At 37.8% G+C, this 23,054-nt stretch overlaps 1 protein-coding gene across 3 annotated transcripts in view; it reads right to left on the reverse strand.

Moving 5' to 3' along the window:
- The window catches only part of LOC125275804 (glutamate receptor ionotropic, kainate 5), a 53,943-nt gene that overhangs the window by 9,781 nt on the left and 21,108 nt on the right, over positions 1-23,054 (reverse strand). For all 3 annotated transcript variants that reach the window (XM_048203083.1, XM_048203082.1, XM_048203084.1), the window contains 8 exons: positions 22,824-22,928; positions 22,327-22,434; positions 20,907-21,110; positions 14,842-14,955; positions 12,796-12,905; positions 12,493-12,666; positions 7,074-7,239; positions 5,279-5,504 (listed from right to left, as the gene is read on the reverse strand). In XM_048203083.1, coding sequence (XP_048059040.1) covers positions 5,279-5,504; positions 7,074-7,239; positions 12,493-12,666; positions 12,796-12,905; positions 14,842-14,955; positions 20,907-21,110; positions 22,327-22,434; positions 22,824-22,928 — 1,207 coding nt within the window. The remainder of the gene's footprint in view (positions 1-5,278; positions 5,505-7,073; positions 7,240-12,492; positions 12,667-12,795; positions 12,906-14,841; positions 14,956-20,906; positions 21,111-22,326; positions 22,435-22,823; positions 22,929-23,054) is intronic.

Here is a 23,054-nt window from a genome sequence, read left to right on the forward strand (position 1 = left end):
GTTTTTGCAGTGTGTTCTACACGTCGGCTTCAATTGGACCTCCGTTGGCTTTAGTCTAGATGACTGAGCATGTTGAATCGCGTCGGGAAAAGAGATCATTCTGATTGGCCGCTCAGCCTTGTAAACCAGCGCACAATAATAAAAAAAAAAGAATTAATTTATAAAAAGCTTAGAGATTTACCTACATCTTTATCTTTTCAGAGCATTCCAATGCGCAAATAACAACATGGCTGTATGTAGCTTAATTAATATAAGTGAAGAGAAACTGAACAGCATGATTCATGTTCAAAATGGTAAGCGAACGCTGCTTTGTTTACGGTTTGTATATTCGCATTCCCAGTTCACGTTCTCTTTTTTGAATGACGAATACAGACTATTGTCATCTGCTGTTGTGCTGACAGTTATTATCTCAGTTATTATCATGCAGGCACAGTAGCCGTAGGCTGTAGATTTTAAGGTGTGTTCAAGTGCAACGTTTTTGTCCAAAGTTAACGTTAGCCTACACCACCGTTTCACGGTTCTTTGACATTGGTTTGGTGTGTATCAGCCTTAACCCAGTCTAAGGATGCTGTAGTGACATCATCTACACTCCAGGTTGCTATGGAAGCAGATGGGGGTTGTCCATGGTGACCAGCCTCTTCATGAATGAGTGGATGAGAGGATTTTATCGACTGGCACCAGAACTTTGGAAGGCGACCTGAAGAGATGTGTTAGAACCAGGAGGAGGGAATGAATGTTTGAGCTCCTGGAAGACGTTCTATGACCTGGAGATAGACTTTGAAGACGAATGCTGCTCCTGGGTTCTCATTTCAAATCTAGTTACGGGTTCATGCGATTATGAGCATTTTGGAGGACAGTTTAGCTTAGTGGTCATGAGGTTGTTGGACTGATCTTCCTGGAGGACACAAGATCAAAAACAGCACTGGTAATTTCCTAACCACATCAATTAACCTACTGTAGGTACAAGTTCCCCACCTATGTTTGAAAGTATTTATGAGCATCCCTCTTTTATATGTCCTCTCTCTTATTCTCATAATCTTATCTGCTAAAACAACACTGTACTCATTACTTCTTAAAGTTTTGGAGCCATCATTTCTTTTTCAGGGACCAAAAACGAAAGGTTTTTATTATTCTTCATGCATCATGGGAGTCTACAGCAGCCCATATTGGCACATAGATTGGGCATGTTTTTAATATCCAATCTGCTCCTCAAACCCTATAACACCACCAACAGTTTTTAGGTAATAACTTTTGGACCAAATGAAAAACAACTAAAAATGATAAAGCTCATAACAAAATTACTAATTCCTGAACTGAATTTAAAATGAAACATACTATAATAGTATATAAATAGTACTAAAATATCAGGACGTGTTATTCTCCTTTATTTTATTGCTCCCAGTGTTTTCAATTTCTGTCCCATTTGATTTCCACCATTTTTAATCCTTCTTCAGGTTTCACCAAATCCTCCCCAAATTTCATCAGAAATATCACAGTCCATGTCAGTAAAGAGCTATTAAAAGGTTTCTGATATACTACACTGTTCAAGTGTAACACATCAAAGACACTAAACATGAAGTAAGGTCATATCTTTACAATTTTATGAGAAATTGACATTTGGTGACAGTTCTACCTGGTTAAGACTTCATAAATAAAGTACTTTTTTTTAATAATGTTTTTTTCAAGATTAGTTTTCCCCCCTCATAAATATAACCAACACTAAATACCCTAATGAAACTGCTAGAAACGATGCCACACATGCAGTGAGGCTGTATTTAAGCTAAACTTTTTCATATTGGCATATGACTTAGAAATGTATAAATAGTGGAAAATCTACTGTACTAATGATTTCGTTTTTATAAGTAGGGATCAAAATTACAGGACAAAAAAGCAATACAATTGCTAACTATTTTCAGTCTTTTGATGAATTGTACACTGAACAACAATGGAGCTGAATTAAAGAGATTTTGCATTTCAGACATATGCTGATCAGCTTCAAAAGAATGTTGAAAAATATTACGGAATTATTAGCTTCCTTAGAAGTCTTTGGGAATTGGAGCAGTAGACCTACTGTGCGAAATCACCACATGACGCCAATAACACTTTTACGGCCTATTTCACTTTCACAGCTGGATGTAAGCTTCTTAAATTTTGACTTGACAAGCCCCTTTGCACTCAAGTCTAGAAAACCCTTCTACATTTTTTCAGTGAATACAGTGGCTCAGTGGTGGCCATTATCTCACCCAGCTCAATCCTTTAGCCACAATTAAGACCCCAGGTTTTCTCTTTTCCTGCCTTCCTCATTGTAACACCCAATAGTGAGCATTAAAACCCTCAATACAAAACACATATGCCATAAATTTTTTCTTTTCCCTCCCTCATATTTCTGTATGTCAATGAATAATTGCTGGAAATGCCAAATGCCAAAGTCAAAGTCAGAATTGCTATTTATCAAGCTTTGCGGAAAAGTGCCAAGCCATCTATCCAGAAGAAAAATTTGATATGTGCAATATCAGAGCGTGAAGAGATGCTATCATTGTGACATCGGCTTTCTTGTCTGTGTGATGTTCTGTGGGCCATCATCATGTTTATTTCTGGCAGAACTAAAACGTTTTTTTTTTTTTTTACTTTTGAATTTTTTTTTTTTTTATTCAGAGGGATAATGGACAGAGAACAAAAAATGTTCACAATCAAACTCACGCCATACACTTGAGCACCATGGCACCACATGTCAGAGTTTGTGTGCTAATACTGTAGCAAATAGTTTGTGTGCTAATTAGTCACATCTCAGACAGAACTAAAACAGAAATTTTGCCTAATAAACAAACAAATAAATGCTGATTATACTGGGAGGGCTGTCACTAATGTTTATTTTGGTAATCGATCGATTATTTTGCTGATTAATCAAGTAATTGATCATTTTATGTGGTAATAAAAATAGACCAAGTGAACAATAACCATTAAAGTGACTTCAAATACATACAGTATCTCACAGAAGTGAGTACACCCCATTTTTGTAAATATATTATTATGTCTTTTCATGTGACAACACTGAAGAAATGACACTTTGCTACAATGTAAAGTAGTGAGTGTACAGCTTGTATAACAGTGTAAATTTGCTGTCCCCTCAAAATAACTCAACACAGCCATTAATGTCTAAACCGATGGCCACAAAACTGAGTACACCCCTAAGTGAAAATGTCCAAATTGGGCCCAAAGTGTCATTATTTTGTGTGGCCACCATTATTTTCCAGCACTGCCTTAACCCTCTTGGGCATGGAGTTCACCAGAGCTTTGCAGGTTGCCACTGGAGTCCTCTTCCACTCTTTCATGACGACATCACAGAGCTGGTGGATGTTAGAGACCTTGCGCTCCTCCACCTTCTTTTTCAGGATGCCCCACAGATGCTCAATAGGGTTTAGGTCTGGAGACATGCTTGGCCAGTCCCTTTACCCTCGGCTTCTTTAGCAAGGCAGTGGTCGTCTTGGAGGTGTGCTTGGGGTTCTGATGGCATGTTGGAATACTGCCCTGCAGCCTAGTCTCCGAAGGGAGGGGATCATGCTCTGCTCATTCAAGGTTCCCTCATTGAACTGTAGCTCCCCACTGCTGGCAGCACTCATGTAGCCCCAGACCATGACACTCCCACCACCATGCTTGACTGTAGGCAAGACACACTTGTCTTTGTACTCCTCAACTGGTTGCCGCCACACACGCTTGACACCATGTGAACCAAATAAGTTTATCTTGGTCTCATCAGACCACAGGACATGGATCCAGTAATCCATATCCTTAGTTTGCTTGTCTTCAGCAAACTGTTTGCAGGCTTTCTTGTGCATCATCTTTAGAAGAGGCTTCCTTCTGGGACGACAGCCATGCAGACCAATTTGATGCATTGTGCAGCGTATGGTCTGAGCACTGACAGGCTGACCCCCCACCCCTTCAACCTCTGCAGCAAAGCTGGCAGTACTCATACTTCTATTTCCCAAACACAACCTCTTCTTTGGTCGACCATGGCGAGGCCTGTTCTGAGTGGAACCTGTCCTGTTAAACCACTGTATGGTCTTGGCCACCGTGCTGCAGCTCAGTTTCAGGGTCTTGGCAATCTTCTTATAGCTTACGCCATCTTTATGTAGAGCAACAATTCTTTTTTCAGATCCTCAGAGAGTTCTTTGCCATGAGGTGCCATGTTGCGCAAGATCACTTTCACAAACCTTTACATTGACTGTTCAATGTATATATTTAAAAAAAAAAAACCCACCTTGCTACATGTACTGCAAGGAGCGAGGGTTTAAACTTGAAATTGCATGTTGCGTACCCAGATGAACATTATAAGCAACCCAAACCTACAGCATGCAGAGATGGAGTTTGGTAACCAAGCTGCTGAGACGGGCTCCATGCATGTAAATGATAACAGTGCAACACTTTGCATGAAACACAAAGCATGTCATACGTTCCCAAATGCATATTTCTGGAAGCCCAAACAAACAATACATGCTGAGACTGAGTTTGTATGGAGCAGCATTTACTGTGAAGGGAGCCGCTCTGAGATTGAAGAAACTCGTAACCTGCACGCATTTAAATAATTAAAACATCGCTGAAACCCTCAGCAGCATCCTTTGTGATTTCACAATAGCACTATGGTATATTATGGTTTTAATATATCATGCAGCCTTTGAAAACGGTCTAATAATGCAGTTTATGGATTCTCGTCCATGGAATGCGCTACTTTGGGTATTTTGCCGGTTAATCGACATGGACAAATTGCAATCGAGGATTCTTTTTTAAAATCAAGTACTCTAATTTAAATTAAGGAATGACAGCCCTTGAAAAGAGAAAATATTTTAGCATTAAACAACATGACACAATACATGCAGGAATATGTCTGGATACCAATTAGTCATGGATTTGCAGGTTAACAAGGCCCAAATAACCCTTAAAAAGTACCTACAGAATAATGGAAGCCACCTCAGAGTAAAAAAACAAAACAAGAAATTATTTGTGAGATGAAGTTCAAAATAAGAAATAAAATCACCAAAGTGTGAAGTCAAAAGTAGTACTTTTCCCCCGTTTGCTGCCACTTAATGCTAATGGCTGTCTTGCATACTGGCCAAATACTGTATTTTAGACCTCCCTGCTGGACTCTCAAAAGTATTTCTACTTATATAACAAGGTTAAAATCAGACCTGGGTTTTATTTAAATCTTTATATCCCACCTGAAGCCTTTCTTTCTTTCTCTTTCTTTTTATTTCTCGGACTTTTCCACTTCCACCCTACTCACCCAGAGGCATGCCGATGCCGTAGCCCTTGGTGTCCAACAGGCCTCCTATCTGAGTGAGGTTGCAGTTGAGGCGTCGGTGGTACTCGTTCATGGTGCTCTCCAGAAGAAAGGCGTATTTGGAGTTTAAAACCCGCGCTATGCCCTCCTCTGTGCTCTTCACGAACACACTGGGCTGCTTGGAGTACATGTAATTCCACATGCGCTGGTATGTCTGGTAGCGCGAGTTCTAAGAGCGAGAGTGCAGAGTGGGTTTGTCATCACAGATGTCATCATTGGAAAAGACAGAAAGAGAAAAGAGAGGTGAAACAGACATAGTATTGGAAGGTGGAGAAAAATCAAAGACATAATTATATTTGCGGTGACATGAGGACAGGTGAATGAATAAAGAGACATTTTATTGGCAGACACTGAGAGTGAACTAGATTGAGGTAACATTGAAAGAAAGTGAAAATGTAAGGGAAAGAAATATGGATAATACATTATTAATGTAATAGGGGAAGTGAACTTGGCCTCCAGTGTGAATATAGATGTGGCTGTGAGTCACTAAGCCAACTGCTTGCTGCCATAAACAGGACATGATGCATTATGACATCATTTAAACCACATGCACAAACTAGTCGATTAACTCTACTGCAAATTAAAGCATTGGATCCATTTCGACTAGTCGTGTATCACTTGATTTCAGCTCCAATTGTTTTGTTTTGGTTTTTCATTCTGTATTCAAAATTATTTACATAAGGTAAACACTGACCCACAGACTAGTCAACCACTTTTCTGAGCAATTATTCAAAATGAGTAGTCGCGAAAGCTGTATTGGGAACAGATCTACCTACAAGCAAATCTAGAAGGCCAAATCTAGTCAAAATTATATAAATATATATACTCACTGGCAACTTTATTAGGTACACCTTGCTAGTACCCGGTTTGACCCCCTTTTGCCTTTAGAACTGCCTTAATCCTTCCTGGAATAGATTCAACTAGGTGCTGAAAACATTCTTCAGAGATTTTGGTCCATTTTGATATGATAGCATCACACAGTTGCTGCAGATTTGTCGACTATGCAGCCATGATGCGAGCCATGATCAGTAGTTTCTGAAATACTCAGACCAGCCTGTCTGGCACCACAACCATGCCACGTTCAAAGACACTTAAATCACATTTCTTCCCCATTCTGATGCTCAATTTTAAACTTCAGCAGATCTTTTTGACCATGTCTAAATGCAGCTGCCATGTGATTGATTGATTAGTTATTTGCGTTAAAGAGCAGTTGAACAGGCGTGCCTAAAAAGTGGCCAGTGAATGTTTTATATATACACTACCGCTCAAAAGTTTGGGGCCAGAGAGACTTTATACTTAGGAGGCATTAAATTGATTAAAACTCACGGTAAATACATTTATAATATTACAAAATATTTCTATTTCAAATAAATGCTTCTTTTGAATTTTCTAATGAAAATGTATTAAATAGTTATTTTAAGCATAAGAGACTAAGCATAAGTTAGTATTATTAAAAATATATATATTAATATTAATAAATATCTATACATGCAAAAGGTGGGGCTTGTATAGAACTTTGTGAATGAAGGGCGTTTCAATTCTGTGGAAATCTGAAGCTTTCTATGAAGTTCTGCCAGCACAGATTCCGCGTGGGCTTGTATATGAGTCACTAGTCCAGTTACCGCCATAAACAGGAAGTGATGCATTATGACATCACACGTGCACACATGGAAGTCACACACACACACACACACACACATAATTTCACACAAACACATGCTTGCAAGGACCTACGTACCATGAAGAAGGTCATAGTACTTCCTCCTTGAATAGTCCCATACTGGATATTTGTCTGATCTGCCAAGTCATCAGCAGATTCGATTGGCACCTCCATCCTCTGGACCGTCAGAAAAGCTGCAAGGTTTGCCGTGTAGGAGGAAATGATGATCAGCGTGAATGCCCACCTGTCCCGTGCACACAGGAACACAGCATTTTTTCCATCAGAAATATATATGCACGTATATCACTCAATGAAATATTGAAAAATACCCACAGCAGCAATGTCAATCAGATGAACTTGGTTTGATCAAATGCAAAATAGCAAGCTATAAAAAAAAATCAATAGTGTTTGTGAACCCTGTGGAATTATCTGTAATTTGAATGAATTAAGACATGATGACAGTTAACACATTAACCATTTAATTTACTAATTCATGCCAGATGTTCTTCTAACCAACAAGATCTAGAAAAAAAAATAGGTAATACCAAGTTTAAGCTGGTAAATTAATTCAAACTATGTTCTGGAATACTTTTAACCAGTTCAACCAGTTCCCCACCAGAGCCAATGTGGTCTACTATCTCTGATCAGGATGGTCTACTGGGTTGACCTCAGCACCACTAACTGGTAGTCCAGTTGATCAGACACCTAACTAGCTTTAACCAGGTAAAAAACAAGCCATGTTCTCGGGCTTCAGCACAAATTATCTACATAATACAGTATTCCAAAGAAAAAAAATGTCTTCATGCTCTGTTTGATCTGAAATGTTTAGAAATCCATCGCGTTATAAAAGTATGCTACTGTTCAAAAGTTTGGGGTGGGTAAGTTTTTTTTTTTAAATTAGGCTCACCAATGCTGCATTTATTTGATCAAAAATACTGTGACATTTAGAGATGCCCTTCTGAAGACCTTGATTGTAAAAAGTGGTTATTTGAGTTACTGTTGCCTTTCTATCAGCTCAAACCAGTCTCGCCATTCTCCTCTGACCTCCGGCATCAACACGGCATTTTCACCCACAGAAATAAAAAATAAAAAAACAGTAATGTTATGAAATGTTAAAATGTTATTACTATTTAAAATACCGGTAGTGTTACTGTTAGCAGTCTGCAGCGCGCTTTCAGAAACCCTCCACCTTCCCCAGCTCCACCTGTATAGATCTGCTATGGGGGTTCATTCATATATATTACATGTGCAGCAGCATGTCTTACATGCTCACGGCAATGTATGTGAATGTACTGGCAGTAGCAATTCTCGGTACTTGCTCAGCAGCAGCAGCAGCGTAGCAGATCTATTCCGCCAAGACCAAATACATTTACAGAGCCATATCAATTACCATGCCAATCTCTATTACCATACCCATCTCCCGAGAGTTGTCATGACAGAACGGCATTTATTTGAAATACAAATCTTCTGTAACATTTGTTACATGTCTTTACTGTCATTTAGGATCAATTTAATGTATCCTAGCTGAATAAAAGTATTAATTTCTTTAGAAAAACAAAACTTACTGACCCCAAACTTTGAACGGTAGTTTGAATTTATTTGCGATTATGAATGCTGATTCATGTTGATGAAGGATTTTTTTTAGAAGGAAGTTTGAGAGCCCTTTCCAACGCAGGCATGGAGTGTGGTCTTCGCCGCACTAAATCATGCCCAGATGAAAGGAAACTTCTGAAGTCCTCAGAGAAAGAGCTTTCATGAGACTGGTGAAGCATTTCAAACTTTTCTAAAGAGACTGGCCTCTAAAAATGCACAAACAGGCAGATTAGTTACTTGTCATTTAGTAAAAGCTCTTTATCAAAAATTAAAGTACACCAATTGCAGATACACGTCCCTCTAGACCATCACAGAGTTTAGTGTTGTGCTCAGGGGCACAGTGGAGTTAGACGGGCGCTCTCCGGTTTCTGGGTCACCCCTGTGTGGGATTAAAGTTGCATCTATTGTGTTTATTTCACACCACAGATGATTAAACATTCAGCTTCCACTGCATGCACAGATCGAATCATTTCAGCTCCATTGTTACATTGTTAAAGTGGTTGTTCAACTTAAATGACCTCAACAGCAAGGCGCAAGACAGAAATTGAAGAGATGGAACAGAAGACAGCTTGACTTGATATAGCAGGAAGAGAGCAAAATGAACTGAGAGGTTGGAGACTAATCTGGAAATACACTACAAAAGAGTGAAGCGCACTCTATGTGCATTATATGTCTGCAAGCAAAACAAACATGCCCACACAACTTAATACACTTTACACTTTCAATATGTGAGAAAAGACACACTCACTCTTAACGGTCTCTTTACACAGAGAACAGATTTTTGGTGCATGTTAAATTGAAATAATGCATCCCCATGGGTGAAAATCTGCCCCACAGAAAATGTTCACACCAAGTAGGTCATTTTTTTTTTTTTTTTTGCTTGGCCAAAAAACAAAACACAACACCTACCAAGAAATAAGATATGAGTGATTATTCAGCTAGAGGCTCTTGAGAAAACGAAACTTCTTTCAACTATTTTAATTATTGGTAATATGCAAGTTTGTATTCTGTACTTGCTAACACCACAGGTTAGACAGCAGTCAATGAAATATATAAATATTTATATAAATTTAATTAAGTAATTTACATTTAAATATGAAAATAAAGAGAACTTTTCATTTGTCCCTTTTCTCATTTTTATCATGAAATACAGGCTTTTTTTTGGGGGGGGGGGGGGGGGGGGGGGGACTTACATTCAAGGTTCATTGGCAAAAGTGCAGTATAATTAAGAATAATTTTCATGACTTTTTATTCATTTATTATAAAAGAGAAGTTAAAAAGTCTGGGTTGGGACAAAAGCACAAAATAGAGAAATTCTGGAAAATTTAATGATCATATTCTAACACTGAAAAAGTAATTAAAGTGAAACAAAACAAAGTTTAAAGCTATTATAATCTATCCTTTAAAAATAGGATTGCATTAAAAAAAAAAACTTGAACATCCTTATTGGGTACAGAAAAGATCCACAAACTGAAGAATCCACTTCAGTGTTATTTTCGTATTGTTTACTAATATAGTATTCATTAGCTTTCATTTTTAGATTTTAGATTTTCATTTTTTATATACATACATTATATATATGTTACATATACTGTATATATATGGGTCAATAACGTGATGGGTCATTTTTTTGTCCAAAGGCCTTAAAGGGGTGGTTCATTGCGATTTCACTTTTTTAACTTTAGTTAGTGTGTAATGTTGCTGCTTGAGCATAAATAGTATCTGCAAAGTTACAGCACTGAAAGTTCAATGCAAATGGAGATATTGTCTTTTAAAGTTATGGCAGTTTAATGCCTACAAAAACGACCGGTTTGGAATACAACGAGCTTCTTCCAGGTTTGGTGACATCATAAAACCTGCAAAACACGCCCCCCGGGAACACGCAACAAAGTGGGCGAGGCCATGTCGCGCAGCATGTGGAAGCGGAAGAGTTTTGTACACCGGACGCGAGCGATGAGTCAAAAGATAATAGAACCCATTATAATCTGTGATAATTTCTACACTGGATGCGCTGTGGAAGACAGCTTTCAGAATCTACACGAGTTCAATGCTGGATGGCTATTACTAAATGCACAAAGGCTATTACTGAAAGAAGCAGTTCCCACTTTAAAAGCAGAAGCTGCTGTTTATTGGCTTCAAACTGTAAGTACGTTTTATTGTTTGTACATGTCTTTTAAATGTATAGTTCATTTTTGGTTGCATCAATGATGTATACAAAGAGCAACTCATTTTTGCTTCGCTAGCCAGTTAGCTGTATTATAGAGCATACTTCTCAAACAAACGCCAACAAGCTTCTATGTTCATAGACAAACAGTTGTTCATGCTGTAAATTAAACGCTACCTTTACAAAAATGCTACTACTCAGTCATGTATTCGGCTACAGTAAAGCTTTAATCAGGATAAAACTGTATACTGAAAGCTAACAAACAGCAGTGACAGCATCTAAACACTTTGACACAAATACAAAATGAAATACCATTCATAAACGTCCTTTAAAAGCCACGATTGCTGTTCATCTGGGTCTGATTCGGGCTCAATTTGATACAGCAATATAATCAAATTGAGCATACAATATAACCGAAGCCCACGTAACCGGTAACAAATGGTAAGGTGCGTGGTGTTTCCGGACGCTTCAGCGAATCACGATGGCTCTGGATACACTGGGCCAGCTAACCAATCTGAGCACATTCCGTATTTCGGAGGGAGTGGCTTCATAGAAGCAGGAAGTCAAACGAGCCGTTCAAATGACAATGGAAACAGAGGTGTAGAATAAAGATAAAATATATGAAAAATACAGCGTTGTCAAAAAAACGAAGCATTAAGACATATTAAACTGTGCCCCAAAAACACAATCAAGCCTGGAAAAAAAACATTGAACCACCCCTTTAATAATAATACAAAAACATCTAGATCACTTTTATTGAATCCAAAAAGTTTTAATTATATTTTCCTACATATAAAGGTATTTTAAAGATTTTGAAGTGTCAAAAGGTCATTCAGTTTAACCGTCAAAAGGCCAATACAGCTATTTAATTTGTGATTAAAATATCTTAAATTGTAATAAATGTATAAATTATTATTTTTTTTATTCTGGCATGATTTTATATCATCATATATCAACATAGTGCAAAATGGTATAAAATTATGTGTAGAAGTCGTTGCTTTGTTATAAGAAAGAATGTCTGGAAAAATGAATTTCACTGATGTCTCGGAGTAACCAATATAAAGGGACCATTTTGGATCAAGTCATGCCTTTAATATCATGTGACAGGATGTGACATCATTCAGACACCTGCCAAGGACCACATGGTCATGAAGCAAAGTAACTAACTCTCTTTTAACTATTTGAAAAATTCATTTTTCACTTTTCAGTTTTCAAAATTCAGTTTTCACTTGCTCATACGCATGTCCCGAAACATCAGGTCATTCGGTACAACTGCTATAAAACATGGAAAATGTTGGAATATTTTAAAAACTTGTACTAAATATAAAGTGTTTGATTGTCCCTTTGCTAGCTAGCTAGATATCAGCCTGTTAGCATTGTTTGAAAATATCGTCATTCGGTATAACCAAAAGTGTCATTTGGTAAAACTGAAATTTTGGTTAAACCAAATGACTTTTTTGGTGACAAATTTTGTCCGTCTTGTAAAAAATTACAAAAGCAGTGTTAATTGATTATAAAAACCACAATCTCATTGTTAACACTTAATGAAACTAAATTATATCTCCATTATGTTTTTTTTTACACTTATCATTTATCAAACCTTATTCGCCAATGTTTGCAGAACCAACTTGTGGAGATACTCGGTGTGAAAGAGTGTCTTTAATACTCACAGATTCACATGCACACTTACTGCATGGTTTCTTACACCTCAAAAGAAGTGTGAACCATCCCCACACTTACCAAACACCACTGACACAGCGTGTGGACAGGGCCCGGGGCATGATCTCTGAACCCTGCTGCATGAAACCACCGATCGGAAACCACAGGCTGTTCCCTAGTGTGTACTGATTCTCCAGGAGGTCCTTGCGTTCCCGCCAACATGGGAAGGGGTTGTACCACTCATATGGACTCAGCCTGATGGAGGGAGAGAAACAAACAAACAACGAAACAGGGAAAGACTACTGTTACCTCAGGAAGAACGCTGGACTGTGAATATAATGATATTCAAAATAGATCTGTGTGTATTGAGTGACAGTGTGGTACCTGGCAGCCAGGAAGAGTACACAGCTAACGGCCAGATAGGCTAAAAGCATAAAGAGCCAGACAGCTGGTGAAAACGGATCCAAGAAGGAGAAATAACCTGGCTTCCTGCCCTGTAGAAAGCACATAAACAATACAAACAATGCTTTCACCACTCCCACAGAAACTCAAAACAGCTAAAAGCTTTTCCTGATACAATTGCTGTTTGTTATTGTTTTGTTTAGTGCACCTTTTCATATGCAGAGATTTGGTAAAAGTTTGTTATTGATACAGACAAAACATTATACACAATTTTTCATTTATGCATTATGCATCAGGCAGGTGCTTTCATCCCAAGCGACTTACAATGCATTAAAGGGATGCATGTCTTCTCAGGAAAGCGACACCCTTACACATTTGCACCGTGCTTTGATGTTTAAGCTACTAGAATGCAAGATTTTCTCGCAAGATTGTTAAACGGGACAATCCAACAAAACAAAATCTTACAAAAATTCTTTACTAAGCACCACCTGTTGCCCATAGGAATGTCTTACCCTGATTCACTATGGTAAATCTACTATAAGTGTTTATATTTTAGACCTGTCGGGATGGTTTTCGCGGGAATTTGCGTACATATGTCACTTGCCCATGTGTGTCTCATCATATAAAACACAGAACAGAGAAGATTCTGCTGGCAAAAAGAGAATGCGACAGAGCTCGTAATAAAACAAGAGTCAACATTGGCTTGGCTTTTCAGAGATGGCGAGAACTGAGGGATTTGAAATGTTGTAAAAGTGAGTAATTCATGAGGTGAGTAAGGTATTTTATACCTTACAGATAAATAGCTATAATTGCTATAAAAGATAAATTGCTATATGTAGCTCTCTAACAGAGTTCATTGTAAAGCATTATCTACTAAGCAGGGTCATTTCATTATGGTTGTTGTAGCACTGTGCTGGAATTTATTTGCAAGGAAGTACCGTGTCTATTAATGGGTTTAGCTACAGTAACGTCTTCAGTCAGCTAGAAATCCTTTCCATCTAAACTGGTTCTATCTCTCAAGACTTGTAATGAATGTTTTATGAGCTGTAGGATTTACTCACAGTCACGCAGCGCCGAAACACAACCATATCAATGTTCTTTTTTCAAAATTCATGCAGATTTGTTTTTTAACCGCTAAAGGGATAAAAGTTACAAAGTGTACCTTTAACAATAATAATTACTAATAATATTAGTAATATAATAACAACAAAATAATAATTTATTATTATTATTATTATTATTATTATTATACATATTCTTGAAAGGTTTTGTGAGATTCAGGGAAGAATATCACATAGTCAATGATAGGGGTGGACGACATGACAAAAATGAAAAATGTAAAAATAAAACACTAGACTTCACTGTATAAATTATACATACACTGATTCTTATTAAAACTACTGAAGTTATTCAGTGAAGAGCAGTAAGTCTTTTGTTGTTTGATTAACAATTATGACAAGCAACAGCAGGTTTATTAGGCTGCTGTCACTTTAAGACCTCATGCACGGATCTAACATATAGACACGCATCTGGTTTTCTCACAACTGTGTACGTTCACTTAAGACATAATCGACTGTGTTTATGTAAACCTTGTGTGTATCTGACAGTTTAAGCGCAATAAGACGCGAAAGATAACATAGTTCAGTACTCACACGCTGTTTGACAAGCGTGTTTCGGGTGTACGCGCTCAGAAAAGCGTGCAAAGAAAATATTTAACCGGCAAGGATTTAAAACGCATGCAAATAATAAACTTTCAGGATTGTGATTGACTGTAATGTCAAGTGAGTGTAACCCTACCTCAGCTATAACATGATGTGAATGTATGTCGTGTTGTACAGTATGTTGGTACGGAGGTGGCAGAACTGTAACTGATAAAATGCACTGTAGCATACAGCGATATTTCTTCTAAAGCAGATTGTGGATTAATTGTCCACAATCAAAAATCGTGATAACACACACCCCTAGTCAATGATAATAAAATACCAATATAGTATGCAATCACAATTCAGTATATTATAAATGTCTTACTATGTGGACGCGGTATAGGATACTGATTCCAAGGTTCATGAAAGGTTTGGAGAAATCTATGACCTTTTCCCTCTCTGATGTGATTGTAAATCCAGCCACTGCCAGATCTGCTTTCTGCAACAAACAGAGAGAAAGAGAGAGAATTAGCAATACTAGTTTGATATAGTACTCTCAGTTATTTTGCTGACTGATGCAACGTTTTCGGTAACCAAAATTACATTCAAGAGGTATTTGCCACCCATGATTTCCGATCACAGGGAGCTTATTGAAATAAAGTAAAACAACAAATACAGTGTAGATGATCTCAAACAGACATAAAATACATCACAAGCCACAAAACTCTTTTCTGATTTTGATTTATTTAACACAAAAAATAAGTCTGTGGTGCTCTACTCATGGATTAGCTTATAAAAAAACCTTTAAAGAAATGGCTGTCATCTTACCGATTAAAATCATGCATACATGTACTTCCTCTATAATTTGAAACCATTAAAATTCAGCCAAGTTCAGTCACTGCTGAAATTTGTAAAGATCTAACGCACAAGAAAAAAGAAAAAGAAAGACCTATAATCATCCTGATGGACTTCTGGTATAGCTTCAGGGTTTCTATTACATACTGTAACTTGGAGGTGCTTTACTGACAGATAATAACTACCAACCCCCTCGTTTGTGGTGATAATTCAGTGATGTTGCTAAGCACTCATTAGCATACCGCTGTGTCAGTTGTACAATGGTTTGACTCGCATCAGGCCTGCAATTTCGTCGCGTGTAGTTTGTGCTCCACATGTATTCCCGTGCTAAACATTGACCTTGGTTTCCAGAAGCACTCGAGAAGAAAAGCGTTTGACATTATCTGAGGTTCATTGATAAAGACAAGGAGTGGCAGAGGAAAGAAAAAGGAAATTTAGCACAAGGAGAGTGAGCAAAGAATTGAAAAAAAAAAAAGGAAAGTCAAGGCTGGACAGCTGGATGGATGAATGGACAGATAATAAAGGGATGTAAGTGCACTGAAAGAAGCCTGGTTTGATGGAAGAATTTGATATGAGAGTCCTTGGGTAAAAGGAAAGAGATTTATTTATTACAGGGAAGGAAAGAGATAGATAGAAAAACAGGGCTAAAGAGTGAAAAACAGAAAGAGAGAGTGGGAGAAATAAAATGATGGTCCTTGAGAGAAGTAACAGATACTTGTAGGGGAAGGGGTGATGAGGAATGGTTAAGAACAGAGAGTTGGTAAAGAGAAGGCTTCCAGCGAGGACACTGGGAATATTGTGCCCTTGAGAGATGAAGGGAACGAGGGATACGGAATGAAAAATGAAAGGGGAGAGAATATAAAAGCACAAGAGTGAAAGTTCCAGAGGAAGGAAATGAGTAATAATGAATAAAAAACCTCAGTGTGGCATTATTTTGCCCTTTTTCTTTCCTCCTCGAGGAGGAGGGGGTGATAGTGCTAGGGAGGGAGTAACTATTGTTACAGTAACGCTGTTAAACATAACATTTTCTCTGTAGCGTGATATTAGCTCAGCTGTTTTTAAAGTAATGCATTTTTTAAAGTTATTTTTCTGTGAGGTGCAGTTTTGCAAGACAAAATGCTAAAAAAAATTTCACACTGTGCTTTACAATGAGCTTTACAGTCAAACAAACTCAAACACTCAAATATCACAACCTTCATTTTTAGTATATATATATATATATATATATATATATATATATAAAATTTAATGCTGTACAATTTTATATATACTGTGTATATATATATATATATACACACACACACACACACACTTTTTTTCAATGTCAAATCAACTTAGATAATTAATGTCACACAGGGAAATACATTTGCATATAACTGCCTCCAGAGCAAGACATCGACGAATAATTTTACATCATTGTACCATAGGCCACGTCCACTGGTGTTCACTCGCTTAAAGGCTGATATTTGCTTACACTGAATGTGAGTGTTGTGTCGCATCAAAAGTAAATAGAGCCCATTATAATCACTGACACTGTCTACACTGGATACAGAATACAGATGCGCATTCAGTTTCTGACATACTCTGCGTGCTTGAGTCTGCCGACAACAGCTTGAGTCTGCCGACAACAGGACAAATGGAAGAGTGAAGAATGTTCGCTTTGACACGTCCAGTTTCTGTACAGACTTCCAAAGGATCCCAGCATCGGAAACAAGTGGGTGGTTTATTTTAATGGCTTCCTGGATCGCGTCGGAGGATTATATGTTTGTTCGGAGCATTTTGTTTTGTAAACGAGGCACAGTGTTATGGAGAGTTTGCAAAGAAACTTTTGTTGAAAGATGAAGCAGCCAACTGTACTGGGCAGCGTTTCCCAAAAGCATCGTAAGCTTAAGTTGATCGTAGCTCCATTGAAACCATTGGAGCTACGATCAACTTAGGCTTACGATGCTTTTGGGAAACGCTACCCAGAATAACAAACCTTAAAGGGATAGTTCACCAAAAAATTATTTTTTTTAATTCTGTCATCATTTACTCACCCTCAGGTTGTTCCAAACCTGTATAAATGTCTTTGTTCTGTTGAACACAAAGGAAGATATTTTGAAGAATGTGGGAAACAGGCACCATTGACTTCCATTTTTTTTTTCCTACTATAGAAGTCAATGGTGCCCCAAAGCAGCCTGGTTACAAACTTTCTTCAAAATATCTTCCTTTGTGTTAAACAGAATAAAGAAATTTATACAGGTTTGGAACAACTTGAGGGTGAGTAAATGATGACAGAATTTTCATTTTTGGGTAAACTATCCCTTTTGAGGAGTCATCAGTGGCCAAGATTGCCATGCGCATTAAGCCAGAGGGCCGCCGTCCACGCGGACGTCCGAAAAAGCGGTGGATGGATCGAATAAAGGAGGACATGAAGTTGGTCAACGCATCCCCTGAAGATGCTCTAGACCGCGCCAAATGGAGAAGACAATGGCGAAAAGCGGACCCTGCACCACAGCGGGAACAACGCTAGGAAGAAGCAGGGTAAACTATCCCTTTAAGTAAAAGATTTCATAATGCATTGTCTGTAAATGATGGTTTAATATGGATAATGTTTTCAAAACACTTACTTGCGTGCAATAGCATGTGGGCGTTGATACTTTTTCCTATGCGATGACGTTAGCCAATCATAACAGTGGCCGTTTACTGACAAGCCTTAAAGGGTTAGTTCACCCAAAAATGAAAATTATGTCATTAATGACTCACCCTCATGTCGTTCCAAACCCGTAAGACCTCCGTTCATCTTCGGAACGCAGTTTAAGATATTTTAGATTTAGTCCGACAGCTTTCTGTCCCTCCATTGAAAGTGTAAGTATGTCCATGTCCAGAAAGGTAATAAAAACATCATCAAAGTAGTCCATGTGACATCAGTGGGTTAGTTAGAAGTTTTTGAAGCATCTAAAATACATTTTGGTCCAAAAATAACAAAAACTACGACTTTATTCAGCATTGTCTTCTCTTCCGGGTCTGTGTATATCCACAGTGACGCTGCTTCTTCTTCTTCTACGGCGGTTGGCATCCAGCTTATTGGTGCATTACCGCCCCCTTCTGCTCCGGACTGTGAAGCGATTAGGACATGCACACCTACGCACCATTTTAAAAAATATAGCAATACCAAAATACAAACAATGTAGAATAGCTTGAATACAGCGTGCCCTCAGACTGTAAACGAAGCTCGGGCGCACTACATAACACGTCATCAGCGTCACTGTCCGGAGCAGATAAGCTGGATGCCAACCGCCGTAGAAGAAGAAGAAGCAGCGTCACTGTGGATATACACAGACCCGGAAGAGAAGACAATGCTGAATAAAGTCGTAGTTTTTGTTATTTTTGGACCAAAATGTATTTTAGATGCTTCAAAAACTTCTAACTAACCCACTGATGTCACATGGACTACTTTGATGATGTTTTTATTACCTTTCTGGACATGGACAGTGCACCATACCTACACTTTCAATGGAGGGACAGAAAGCTGTCAGACTAAATCTAAAATATCTTAAACTGTGTTCCGAAGATGAACGAAGGTCTTACGGGTTTGGAACGACATGAGGGTGAGTCATTAATGACATCATTTTCATTTTTGGGTGAACTAACCCTTTAAAGAAGCCACTCCTTAAAAATGGATCATTTCACACAGGGGGTCAGAATAAAGGATGAAAATAATCATTTTTCCACAAATATATTTGTTTTTTTGTGCAAAAAAAAAAAAAAAAAACCTTCATTAACATTATAAGTGAACCACTAGGAACACATTTAAATAATAGAAAAAATTTATGTCCTTAAACCTTAAAAAGCTTTGATATTGACCCCAGAAAGCTTTAATGTAATTAGCTACATTTTATCAAAAGATAATAGTCTACCTTTGTCAACCTGAACTATTTAAAATCACGAGTAGCTTGTAGCATGTCAAGCAAAGTAATTTCCCTAACACTAGGGGTGATCAATAGCTGTTCATTCTGCTTAAAAAACCCAAGTGTACCCCAGATATCTCTCAATCTGCTTAATTACTGCCTAATTGATTACTGAGAGATGGCTTTGTAAACCACATTCAAAGGGTGTCATCAAACGCTGGTGTCTAGGAAGAGCTGAAGTGTGAGCCCATGGAGAGAAAGATATGTGTGCATACACAGTTTACATACACAGTAAATTACACCAACACGTGACAACTGTACACTGACTGCACCAGCTGTAATGGTATAATGTCATGGAATAATTAGACACAGAAGGAACTGATTAGAATGTGTGAGTGTGTTGGTGTATTTCAAAAGGACTTTGCAGAGACCTGCTCACACTGGGGTTAATAGAATGACATTACCGTTCTTATTACTGCCACCATTATTTTTAGCATTAGTGCGAATTGCGCTAATATATGTAATCGTTACTCTAATGGAAACATCAGCTGGCAATGGCCTAGTGTTGAAATCCTGCTAGCTGCATTCAAACATGTAAACATATAAAAGGCTCTTACAATTTTTAATAAAATACAAATTTTCTAAGACAATGCTTTCACCCAAAAATGAAAATGATCCCATGATTTACTCACCCTCAAGCCATCCTAGGTGCATATGACTATCTTCTTTCACACAAACACAATCTGAGATACATTCAAAAATATCCTGGCTCTTCCAAGCTTTTTAATGGTAGTGAATGGGGGGTGCGATTTTTCATAAAAATAATCTGTACAGCTCCAGGGGGTTAATATAGGCCTTCTGAAGCGAAGCGATGGGTTTTTGTAAGAAAAATATCCATATTTAAAGATTTATTAACTATAATAACTAGCTTCTGGCAGACGTCCTAACGCATCGATTTGCAGCAGAACAGTAACCCCGACCCGATGCATGACACACTGACGAACGCGGAAGCACAGAAGATACAAAAACAAAACACCGGTCACAAATTAGAAGTTTAAACAGAGAATTTTTAAGGAGAAATATCGGAGGATTTCGATATAAGAGAAGAGGAGCTTGAGTTGTTGCACAGCCCTATTTGTTTAAACCGCGAGAGGTGTCTAAGCTTACGATACTCCTACATCCTACGTCATACATCGCATCAAGTGTTACTCTTGTGGCACAAGTCGACTTGCGCAGTATGTGGTCATCTGCTGGAAGCTAGTTATTTTAGTTAATAAAGCTTTAAAAATTGATATTTTTCTTACAAAAACCCATCGCTTCGCTTCAGAAGGCCATTATTAACCCCATGGAGCTGATTGGATTATTTTTACAATGGATGGATGCATTTTTTTGGGCTCCAAAATCTCCCACCCCCCATTCACTACTATTATAAAGCTTGGAAGAGCCAGGATATTTTTAAATATATCTCCAATTGTGTTCGTCTGAAAGATGATAGTGAAGATGATTAAATCATGGGATAATTTTCATTTTTGGTCGAACTAGCCCTTTAAGGCATAAGCAGTTTCAATAAAGATAAAAGAAAATAAAGCCTGTATTGTAAAAGCCCAGTCATTTTATTGAGGTTCACTGTGACTGGAAAGCGTCTCTGATTTTACACAATGTGTCCACAGAGCTTAATTATAGACGTGTGCGCAGGCATGCATACCCTGTTGATTAATTCTCCCACCATGCCAGTCCATGACCCATTAGGCTCTGGAGCTCCATACAGGCCGTCATCCACCAGCTTGATCCGGAATGAAAACTTCAGTATGTCTGCCAGCTCCCGCAGCATATCCACACAGAATCCCTCATACTGATCGTTACCCTGGAAGTCCTGGTAGTTTGCCTTGCGCATCACGTATGGATTCTCCTATAAAATAGGATGAAGGTAACATTTAACGCTGTACTATTCCACTTTAAAATTCCATACAGTGAAGCACCATAAACTCAATGAAAGTCAAAAGCCATACATTGGAAGTGGCATTTTGATTGGTGTTAAGCCATGAAATGGCAGTAAAATCCAGTGAAACGGTGCTTCCTTAGCCTTGACATGTGAAAGTACTTTTTTGGCTGCAGCTTCTTGGTTTGAATGTATTATATTTTTTGAATGTATTATATCAGTATGATGTTGCCTGTGGATAGCAAACCTTCTTTTTTCTTCTTTTTGAAAGCACATGATGCAAATAAGATGGTTAATAATGAAGGGATGACTTGTGGTTGTTTTGATTTTTAAAAAAAACAAATACAAGCAGTAAGCTATTTTAAAACAATTAGAGTCAGATACATTTTAATGTTATAAGGAATTGCTTAAATGTGTTTGTTGCCTGGAAGCAACATTGTATGACAGTGGAATGAATAATAATGCAGTGAATATGGATGCAATCACTGAAGGTGCTATATAAAATATTGCAACTAGTATATATTTTTAATTTAATTTACTCATACACTCTACTTTCATAATGGAACAGAGAGAAACAGGACAATCAATGAAAAAAAAAAAGCACAGTTCTTTATGTTATCCATCTAAAACTGAGCATGAGCATGAGCTAGAACAATGTGCACTGATGATTTCTTCACAGAAAGTGCATTAAGAAAGTAAATAAAATTTTGATTTGATGTTGACTTTAACATTACTGTACATTCATAATGCATTCAACAGAGGAATGTAGGTTTGCTTAAAGTGTTAGGCAAATTTCTGACGGCAAAAATGAGTCTAGTCTGAATTTATGTTTGAGATTGTCAAATTGGAATCTACAAAGCTCTTCATACAAATACAAACTCAAGAAACAACATTATTATACTGTGTAAGCTATGTGTAAGCAAGCAAGGCTTATCAGAGTCCATAATAACATTTAAGACACCTTAATGCAGAATTGGGTTTGGAGATGTGCTGTTTAAAAAGACTTTACTTGGTCATGTGTAACATCTAAATCCATTTGAAGCTTGTACCAGTGAGTGCCAAATCTGTAAAAGCCCTATAATTCACAATTATCTCTTACGTATTGATCTGAAATGCTCAAAAGTTCTTTTTTCATGTGCTGCTAAAGCCACAAAGCCCATGGAGTCATATCTGGAGAAGTTCTTACCAGTATTGTGGTGACGGTGAGTGTCTTATTGGCTAACGTCTCAGACGTGTTGATGTCTAAAGACGTGGAGTTCATAGCCAATGTGTTATTGGAGTACCAGACACCAATCTGCACATGTGAAGTAAAAAAAAAAAAAAAATATTAGAAGATGCTTCACTGCTTCATTTTAATTAAAAAGATTAAGTTAGAACTACTTACACGATGAACAAATGTGCGTTAAATGAACTAAATAATATAAAATAATTTGTGACCCATTTGAAAACATGTTTGATCTCGCAAGGGGGAAACAGGCAAGAATAAACGAGTTCAGTGAATAAGACGAGGGGATGAAGGAGAGATAAAAGAGCATGAAGCGAGGGATCAATACTATGATCAATAAGAGAGGAGTGAAGTGGTGATTACTCCAGCTACCACCCATTCATTAGACCTCACAACCTTTTCCGTGATTCCGGATAAAATCCAGAGTTAGTGTTTGTCTGTGTGTATGTGTGTGTTACCTCTTTGTGACCCCCCTTGAATTTCTCAAGAATACGCAGCGTGTAATTGGTCCTCTGGCCCTTGCTGTTAAACTCCACGTGGCCCGTTAAGCCATCATACTCTACCTAAAATGAAAGAGAGAGAAGGGGGAAATTTAAACCAAGGGTAACAAACAAGAATAACGAATAGCATTAATTTTGACCTACAATATTAAGGCAGAAATTATAGCACAGGCGGAGAAAAACAGAGAG

Source organism: Megalobrama amblycephala, linkage group LG9 (assembly GCF_018812025.1).
Source record: "Megalobrama amblycephala isolate DHTTF-2021 linkage group LG9, ASM1881202v1, whole genome shotgun sequence".
Classification (NCBI taxonomy): Eukaryota; Metazoa; Chordata; class Actinopteri; order Cypriniformes; family Xenocyprididae; genus Megalobrama; species Megalobrama amblycephala.